Consider the following 9563-nt stretch of genomic DNA (forward strand, 5'->3'; position numbering starts at 1 on the left):
TAATAGGCGGTTTGATAAGGAGGCGTCCCACGGGACAGCCCGCGAAGGCCTATATATTTTGCGGTACGGGTTTGGGCCAGCATTTTGAAGATCGCAGCCCGCGCGGGCCTGTAACCCGCTCGACAACTAACCCACTGCAGTACGGGACGGAACGGTATGGGTAAACCTGTTTGACATCTCTAAAAGGAGATAACAAACGAAGAGCAGGAAGACCCTCCCCCTACTGAGACTGAGGCAGTGCCCCCTTGGATGGCCCAAATCCCTACCTGCCAAATTGATGCATCATGGATTAATAATGGCAGAGTTAGTGGATTAGGATGGAGTCTTAAAGATCAAATGGGCATAGAACTCTTCGGATTATGTGCATGCCAGAGGAGCCTATCTGCCCTGCATGCGGAGATGGATGGTCTTCTTTGGGCAGCTTCGTGTATGAGAGACATGAGGATAACCTCGATACGGTTCGAGACGGACTGCTCGGACCTAGTGGATATGATAATAAACCCGGCGGAGTGGCCAGCCTTCGCAACAGAGATCGAGGTTTTTTAAAGGATACATGAGAGCTTCGAGAATGTGAGTCTGTCTCATATTTCTCGGAGCCGTAATGGTCGGACAGATATGCTAGCAAAAGATGCAAGGACCAGAGGTTACCTGTTTACCCATATAGATCAGACCCAGATAGATGGAGGTGCTCTTAGGAGAATCGGCTCGTCTACTCTTCACTTGATCTAATTTTAGATAGGTTAGGGAAAAAAAATATTGTTTCATTACCTTTTCAAATCCATTTGGGTATTTTCTTGTATTGTAGTTTTACATTCAAACTATGATTAACTTTCTTTTTTTTCGGACAAAAACTATGATTAAAAAAAAAAAAACAATATCGTTTGCCTTTTCTTAATTATGAGTTATCTTCTTCGATCAAAATAAGCAAATAAAAAGCGTAATAAGTATTGGAAATACAATGTGAGGTGAAGGTGAGGACCGTTGAGGGGAAGGAATCAAAACCTCCAGAACAATGCATGTGTTAACTTTCCCTTTTCTGGTGTTTTGTACTGAAATAATCAGGGGGAGTATATTTCCAAAAGAGTGAAATAACAGTTGAAGTAAGACACAAGCAGGTGCAGTTACTTTTGGTAGTGTGTACTGCAAGCAAAATGTATTAAATATTAATTTAATGTACATACACGTAATGTATCCATACACACACATGTAAGGTCTATGATTATGTACGCCTAAAACTAAAATCCTTTGCTAAAATTTGGAAAATCCTTAAATGTTTCTCGGAATGCACGCGCTTCTGGCTTAGTTTTTTTGGTTATTAACTTAAACAGACTCATCATATTGACTCTATAAACCAAACTGTTAACTTTGCATCCATATAAATGACGAAAAACGATTATTTTCTGGCACTGTGTGCTAGACTATCCTGTAAATTTTCATTCCGAAATATATGAATGATCTCTGAATTAAGTAAACGTGTCTTCAAAATCTTAAGAATATTAACAACTGCTTTGTGAATACATAATCTTACATTTACACAGATAAAATAATATTAAGGATATAATAGTAATATGTGTGTAAAAGGCTGAGTTAAATAATTTTTATAAGTTTTATTTCAAAAACAAGAACAAATAAATATAGAAAATAAAATTCGTTTTGAGTTACATGTAATATCTGCACTTAATCTCTTTTTTTTTTCTGTATAATGGTGATTTTTTTTGATAAGTTATGCTGATTATAAAACTATTCAGTCATATATTACTGATTGAATAGTATCTCTAACCAGTTGCTCAAAAAAAAAAAGAATAATATCTCTAACCTTTTCCAACATATAAGAACTATCCATAAAGTATCCCCACATGTCTTTGGTACCAAAAGATGCTGCGTAGATATGAGTGCGAGATTGAGTTTGACACACACTGATCGATATAACTATATACATATGAGTGTGTGTTGATAATGAGAGAGGAGAAAGAAAGCACAAGGGTTGAAAAAGAAGACCACATGTTGAGGGATCATATCACATGCTCCTTAACCCCACTTTCCTTCTCCTTTTCCCTCAAGCTTCTTTGTTTCTTCTTTATTCACTCCTAAATATACACACATAGAGCTCTTTGATAAAAAAAAACACAAAGAGCTCATATAGAATCACATATTGCCAAACATATATATATATATATAATATATATATATACACATATACAGATTTGCCAAACCTGTATGTACATACTTACAATGGTTTGTTGGCTAATAAACTATAACTATTTTTCCCCTACAAATTCCAAGGACATTAATTGTGGTCTAACATAGACAATTGGTTTTACATAATTAGTTTATTGAATTTGAAGAGTTAGTAAATCTTAATTTTAATGTTTTAGAGATGTGTTAGAATAGGTGAAAATCACATTTGTTTGCTATGAAATGTAGACATGTCACTCCACGGTGTCATATTTCACTAAATGACCACATTTGACCATTCAAAGATTTACACAACTGTTTTTTTTTTAACATTAATTTATTATGATATTACAATTATGAGAAAAATTACATAGACGATTCGACAACTGACAATACTAGCTGCCTTATGAGGATCTATGTCTAACTGCATCACCTGAATCGTTCTACGAAAACTTATGCCAGCCGAATTTATTTACACCATGTTAAAGATATTTTGTAAATTTTTCTTCCATAGTTTACACAACTGTTCTATTGAAAACAAAATTACAAAACGGTTGAGTTTAAAAATATATATTTTAAGGTTTAGTCCATAATCTCTAAATATATATGGTTCGCATTATTTAAGTTGAGAATTAGGAAAAACAGCCCGTTAGTTACTAACTAATATCTCAAATTTCAAATTTGAAAAATTTAAATTTAAGTTAATGGGACAGAGCTAATTTAAAATTGAGTCGATAAAATCTAAAAAGGCTCCAACTTTTCCCCTCAGAACGGGAAGACAAAATTGTCTTCTAATCTGTCTGAATTTTGAAAAGGAAAAAAAAGAAGAAGAATTGTCTTCTAATCTAATAGTATTAGTTTAATAACACAAAAGAATGAAAACAGTGGCTTAGTGATTTACGCGTAATTCAAGTAAACGATTTATTTGACGCCGTTAATAAAAACAAAAAGTGATAATCAAAATAAACCACTTAACCGAGAACCATTTTAAACCAAGCCAGATTATTTTCACAATTCTGTCTCAGCTATACGCTTTCATAAAAATAACTAACTAATCAAATTAGTAAAAAAAATATTTAAATGTAGTTTTTTTTAATCTATACAAAAACTGAAAATATTAATTCGTCAAACCGGAACTAAAATCAGGTTGCTTAAACCGTGTCACTGACGTCGTTAAAACGGAATTGATATCCTTTCTTTTACTTCATCTCTCATCTCTGCTTTGAGAAGAAGGAACAATAAATGCACTTAAGCACACTCTCTCTCTCTCTCTCTCTCTCTCTCTCTCTCTCCAATTCCGCCATTGTTGAGCCTTTTCCTTCTCTGTAAGTCGTCAAAGTTTCTTCGTTTTGTAACTCGATCGTTTGATCCGAATGATCTATAGATAGCTTTGGATTCAGCAATACATTTACTACTATAGATGAATAAGTTGCTAAAAACTTTCTAGTTTTGTAGCTTTAGCTCGCAAAGTTCACGCTCCTTGGATCCATACTCAAATGCGATGGATTTGTTTGTGCAGGGGGAGGATTCCTAAATGGTAGACAATTTTAGCAGAACGGAGTCGATGCAGCAAAGAAGAGGCGGTGGTGGTGTCTCTCTCTCTCCAGCTCAGACACCACGATCAATTGATAAATTGGCCAGAGAATCGAGATCTTCTGACTCAAATTCAACCTATAGAAATGATAAAGAAAAGGGTGTGAATGTGCAGGTCATTCTGCGTTGCAGGTAAGCTTGTTTTTTTAATTATTATTTGATCTCTCTCTCTCTGTCTCACCGGTTTCTTATAGGCCATTGAGCGAGGACGAGGCCAGACTACATACACCCGTGGTGATTTCATGCAACGAGCACCGTAGAGAAGTTTCTGCTACTCAGAGTATTGCTGGAAAGCACATTGATAGACATTTTGCTTTCGACAAGGTTGCAGCAGATTCTTAAAATCATGTTTCTTGATTCTTTGTTTGTCTCATTTGCTCTCTTAACTCTCCTCAGGTCTTTGGTCCAGCATCTCAACAGAAGGACTTGTATGACCAAGCCATTTCTCCAATTGTGTTTGAAGTACTTGAGGGTTACAACTGTACCATCTTTGCATATGGTCAGACCGGTACTGGCAAGACGTATACCATGGAAGGAGGTGCAAGGAAAAAGGTTGCTTCTTGTTTTGCTATTCATATACAATTAACAATAGCTATGGTTTTTGATACTTAGTTACACGGTTTTTGTATGTAGAACGGTGAGTTCCCGAGTGACGCTGGTGTTATTCCGAGAGCTGTGAAGCAGATTTTCGACATATTAGAAGCGCAGGGAGCTGAGTATAGCATGAAAGTCACCTTCCTAGAACTATATAACGAGGAAATTTCAGATCTTTTAGCACCAGAGGAGACTACTAAGTTTGTTGATGACAAGTCTAAGAAATCGATTGCTCTTATGGAAGACGGGAAAGGGAGTGTCTTTGTTCGTGGCTTGGAAGAAGAGATCGTGAGCACAGCGAATGAGATATACAAGATCTTGGAGAAAGGTTCCGCTAAAAGGCGTACAGCTGAAACTCTTTTGAACAAGCAAAGTAGTCGCTCTCATTCCATATTTTCTATCACCATTCACATCAAGGAAAATACTCCCGAGGGGGAAGAGATGATCAAATGTGGGAAACTAAATCTTGTCGACCTTGCTGGTTCCGAGAACATCTCTCGTTCTGGTGCACGAGAGGTATCTTATTGTAATCATATCTGTGATGCCAATGCTGTCTTAGAAGCTAGTGGTGAGTAATTTGGTAACGGTTGTTGCAGGGACGAGCCAGGGAAGCTGGAGAGATCAACAAGAGTTTACTTACTCTTGGCCGTGTCATTAACGCGCTTGTTGAGCACTCTGGTCATATTCCTTACAGGTACAAGTCATCCGTTGGTAGTTTGGAGTCTCCTTGGTGTCCTCAAATCAGGTTTGACATCAGCTATTTTGCTTTTGAATTTTGTTCAGAGATAGCAAATTGACGAGGCTCTTGAGGGATTCATTGGGAGGGAAGACTAAAACATGTGTAATCGCCACAATTTCACCTTCCATTCACTGTTTAGAAGAGACTCTAAGCACTTTGGATTATGCACATCGAGCCAAGAATATCAAGAACAAACCAGAGGTGAGGTTTAACGACGTTCTTCCGCAATATTATCTTATGCATAAAAATATGGCTCTAACAGTTTCCTCCTGATTCCAGATCAACCAGAAGATGATGAAATCTGCGGTCATGAAAGATCTCTACTCTGAGATTGACAGACTGAAGCAAGGTATGAGTTACTACTGAGTATTGGTTTTAAAGCCATTCCTTACTTTGTGTTATTCGCAATTAATTTTGCATCTGCTGAGAATACGTTTCATATATATATTTTCTTAGAGGTATATGCTGCGAGAGAGAAAAACGGGATTTATATTCCAAAAGACCGTTATCTTCAAGAAGAGGCTGAGAAAAAGGTTTTTTTTTTTTCTCAAAACTGAATGTTTGTTTTCTAAAATCTTCCTCGTTTCGAATCCTGAGCGTGAAAAGTAACTCTATTCATTTGCGCTTTAATCACAGGCAATGGCTGAAAAGATAGAAAGATTAGAACTACAATCAGAATCAAAGGACAAGGTATGAAATCCGCATCATTTGGTTTCATATCCCCCGTTAGTACCTTACATGATATTTCTGTAACACTTATGGTGGTCCTGCAGCAAGTAATTGATCTTCAAGAGCTATACAATGCTCAGAAGCTTTTAACTGCAGAGTTGAGTGAGAAACTTGACAAAACTGAGGTATAATATAACTCCTCTTAAACATTTTCTATATATGTTGATCGAGATGCATGAAAAGCTAAATGTATCTCTGTACCAATATCAGAAAAAGCTCGAGGAAACTGAGCACTCATTGTTTGATCTTGAAGAAAAATACAGACAGGCGAATGCAACCATTAAAGAGAAGGAATTTGTGATATCTAATCTCCTCAAGTCGGGTACTTTTTTGCCTTCTCACTGAAAACGAAAAAAGCTGTTGGAAATTGTGATGATAACATTTTCTATTCTGACTTTGAAGAAAAATCACTTGTGGAGCGAGCCTTTCAGCTACGGACAGAACTAGAAAGCGCAGCATCAGATGTTTCCAACTTGTTTTCCAAAATAGGTAAAAAAGATTCATGGACCAAAAATTTCAACTTCTGTTGATAGATAGATGTTCACTGGATCATAAAATGTTATTTTGCTGTGCAGAAAGAAAGGACAAAATCGAGGATGGAAACATATGTCTCATCCAAAAGTTCCAGTCACAACTCACAGAACAGCTTGAGCTATTGCATAAGACTGTGGCTTCTTCTGTGACTCAACAAGAGGTTCAATTAAAACACATGGAGGAAGACATGGAGTCCTTTGTATCGACAAAATCTGAGGTGAGTTTGTTTTTGTGTCTTTGTTTTCATTGACCTATCCTATGCCTCATTCTTTGGTTTTTCATGTAAAGGCTACTGAAGAACTCCGTGAGAGACTTTCAAAACTGAAGTCAGTGTATGGTTCTGGCATCGAAGCTCTTGATAACCTAGCTGTGAAGCTAGATGAAAACTCTCGGACAACATTTGGTGGCCTGAACTCAGAAGTTTCCAAACATTCACATGAACTTGAGAACGTAAGTTTAGAACTTTTAACTATCCAACTCTACCATTGACCATACCATTGGTATCTCTGTTCTGAGTCAGTCTCCTTCCATTGATGTCGCTTGTAGGTTTTCAAGGGTTTTGCTTCTGAGGCTGACATCTTATTACAAGATCTCCAAAGTAGCCTTAACAAACAGGAAGAGAAACTTATCGCATTTGCTCAGCAACAACGGAAGGTTTAGTAATCTTCGATGATCCTTTCGATATTAATATCAGACATTGTGGTTGAAACATTGGGTATTGTGCAGGCACATTCACAAGCCGTGGATTCAGCAAGGTCAGTTTCGAAAGTAACAGTGGAGTTCTTCAAGACTCTAGACACCCATGCTACCAAACTAACCGGGATAGTGGAAGAGGCACAGACAGTTAACCACAGGAAATTGAGTGAATTTGAAAACAAGTTTGAGGTGATTCCAGTTCTTGACACATTCGTAGCTGCAAGTTTCTTGTGTAAGCTTTAATGTTGTTTTCTCTGTCTTGTAGGAATGTGCTAAGAATGAAGAGAGGCAATTGCTAGAGAAAGTAGCAGAACTTCTGGCGAATTCTAATTCTAGGAAGAAAAACCTTGTAAGTCGCATGCATTTTAATTCTTAGAAAAGGCATTTGATTTGAGGCTTTGAGGAAACTCTTTAATATTTCCTTTTAGGTCCAAATGGCTGTACAAGATCTACGCGAGAGCGCATCCACCAGAACAACCACCCTACAGCATGAGATGTCAACGATGCAAGATTCAACATCTTCCATTAAAGCCGAGTGGAACCTTCACATGGTGAAAACAGAATCGAACTATCACCAGGACACTTCAGCGGTTGAGAGTGGGAAGAAGGCGATGCAAGAAGTTCTCTTGAATTGGTATATAAACAAAACTCAAAAGCTCATAAACATTTATATCGTCCCAAGAACTAAGCTTTTGTCATGCATGATCAATGGATAATTGTAGCTTGGAGAAGGCAGAGATGAGTGCACATCAATGGAGGAAAGCTCAAGAATCACTGGTCAGTCTAGAACGGAACAATGTAGCTTCTGTTGACTCAATCGTTAGGTATGAATGGAAACCAGTTCTTTTATCTTTTTTTTTCACCGTTTCTGATCTGTTTCAAGTCACTTATCACTTCAATATCTCTCATAGAGGAGGCATGGACGCCAATGAAAACCTACGCTCTCAGTTCTCGTCCGCTGTATCATCCTCTCTTGATGTTTTTGATGCTGCTAACGCCAGCCTTCTTACTTCCATTGATCGTGAGTTTTACTAATTCCTTTGAACTTACAGAGATAGATCAAATATGCTTCATTTTTTTGCTGAAAGATTACCCTTTTTCTGTCAGATTCGTTGAAACTCGATAATGATGCATGCGCTAAGATCAACTCCATGATCATCCCGTGCTGCGAAGACTTGATTGAGCTCAAGAGTGATCACAATCACAAGATCGTAGAGATCACAGACAACGCAGGGAAATGTCTTCTTGATGAATACATAGTAAGTTTCAAGATTTCAATCCTTACAAGACAAACCGCAACATATCAGAGACATTGTAGGTGGTTTTAAGGAGTCTGGTGACAATATAATTGTTCTTTTTCGATGCAAACAGGTAGATGAACCTTCGTGTTCAACGCCAAGGAAAAGAGCAATCGAGATACCGAGCATTGAGTCCATTGAGGAACTTAGAACTCCAGCATCTGACGAGTTACTGAGAGCGTTTCAAGATGGGAAACTGTTTAAGCAGGCCAATGGTGATGCAAAGCAGCAGCAACAACACCTTATACGTGCTTCCTCTCTTTACGAAGCAGCCGTGTCGGACTCAAGATCTCCCCTCTCTGCTGTAAACTGACACGCCAAGAGGATTGGTTTTTCAGAAGCCCAATAGAAGAAGGTTATTATTTGGCGTCTTACTGTACAGAGAGAGTATTGTTGCATTACAGGTAAAAAAGTAACGTATTTTCTTCATGGAGGTTTGGTTTGAGGAATTTATAAAAGCTTACATTATATTTTTATTTGTTTATTTATTTGTATTGTTTATTAGCTGGAACCAAAGGAAATTATTTTCTGAATCAGTAAGATTATGAGTCGTCAATTATAAGTACAAGCAAATCCGTTAGGTTTTACTTTTGTCATCATAACTCAAGACAAAAATTGAACAGAAAAAAATAAGTGCTCAAGAGAGAAAAAAATTGACAAAAAAATTGACAAACAAAATTGTTTGGTTTTTCAAATGTTATATAGATAAAGTTTGGCAAAAAAGGATGTTAGAGCAAGACTACAAGATGAGACTGATACTGGTTACTTCACAAAAATTTTGGGTATTTTCTAATTCATCTTCCTAACGACTTCTTCCTCCACTCGCTATTCCATTAATTTGCAACTGTATTGTCATCTAAAATTCTAGCTCGGTTTGTTTTATGAATCATGACATATATCTTATACAATAAAGTAGAGTTTAGTTTCTTCTCCTCTTGCCAACTCAGAAAATAGGAGAACCTAGACATGACACGTGTCATGAGTTAAACATTACGCAAGCTTTGTTTTTGGGCTATTATCTGGACTTGCTAAATTGATTAATTCATGATGGGTTGCTTATCGTTTGTGGTCCATTTTAAGAGCCTCCGCCTTCTCCATTAAAAAAACTTCACCGCAACATTATTCTGTTCATCTTCTGCGAGAAACTTGAAACGCTTTGTGGTTATGCCCAAGCGAAGATACGTCTTCAACGCAGTAATCAACCA

The 9563-nt window shown here is 37.3% G+C and overlaps 2 protein-coding genes across 4 annotated transcripts; one reads left to right on the plus strand and one right to left on the minus strand.

Moving 5' to 3' along the window:
* Positions 1-3232: 3232 nt before the first annotated feature.
* On the minus strand, positions 3233-3665 carry LOC108871262. The gene is made up of 2 exons (XM_033275612.1): positions 3638-3665; positions 3233-3498 (listed from the first exon to the last, which is right to left on the minus strand). The coding sequence occupies exons 1-2, from the start codon at positions 3663-3665 to the stop codon at positions 3380-3382; spliced, it is 147 nt and encodes a 48-aa protein (XP_033131503.1). The 3' UTR covers positions 3233-3379.
* LOC103873585 (kinesin-like protein KIN-5D) lies at positions 3311-8923 on the plus strand. Of its 3 annotated transcripts, none has more exons than XR_004457404.1 (23): positions 3311-3500; positions 3695-3900; positions 3963-4092; positions 4165-4320; positions 4402-4878; positions 4959-5056; positions 5146-5302; positions 5381-5450; positions 5558-5634; positions 5738-5791; positions 5875-5955; positions 6041-6152; positions 6233-6319; positions 6406-6581; positions 6653-6814; positions 6911-7018; positions 7091-7249; positions 7326-7409; positions 7489-7694; positions 7783-7884; positions 7977-8081; positions 8168-8319; positions 8432-8461. XR_004457404.1 is itself a non-coding variant. In XM_009151990.3 (23 exons), the coding sequence occupies exons 2-23, from the start codon at positions 3710-3712 to the stop codon at positions 8669-8671; spliced, it is 3189 nt and encodes a 1062-aa protein (XP_009150238.1). In that variant the 5' UTR covers positions 3314-3500; positions 3695-3709; the 3' UTR covers positions 8672-8917. The 3 variants fall into 3 exon arrangements, 2 of the variants coding, with proteins under 2 accessions (XP_009150238.1, XP_009150244.1); XM_009151990.3 differs by having other exon boundaries at positions 3314-3500; positions 7972-8081; positions 8432-8917; XM_009151996.3 differs by having other exon boundaries at positions 3487-3603; positions 7972-8081; positions 8432-8923.
* Positions 8924-9563: the final 640 nt, after the last annotated feature.

The sequence above is a fragment of the Brassica rapa genome, chromosome A01, assembly GCF_000309985.2.
Source record: "Brassica rapa cultivar Chiifu-401-42 chromosome A01, CAAS_Brap_v3.01, whole genome shotgun sequence".
Classification (NCBI taxonomy): domain Eukaryota; kingdom Viridiplantae; phylum Streptophyta; class Magnoliopsida; order Brassicales; family Brassicaceae; genus Brassica; species Brassica rapa.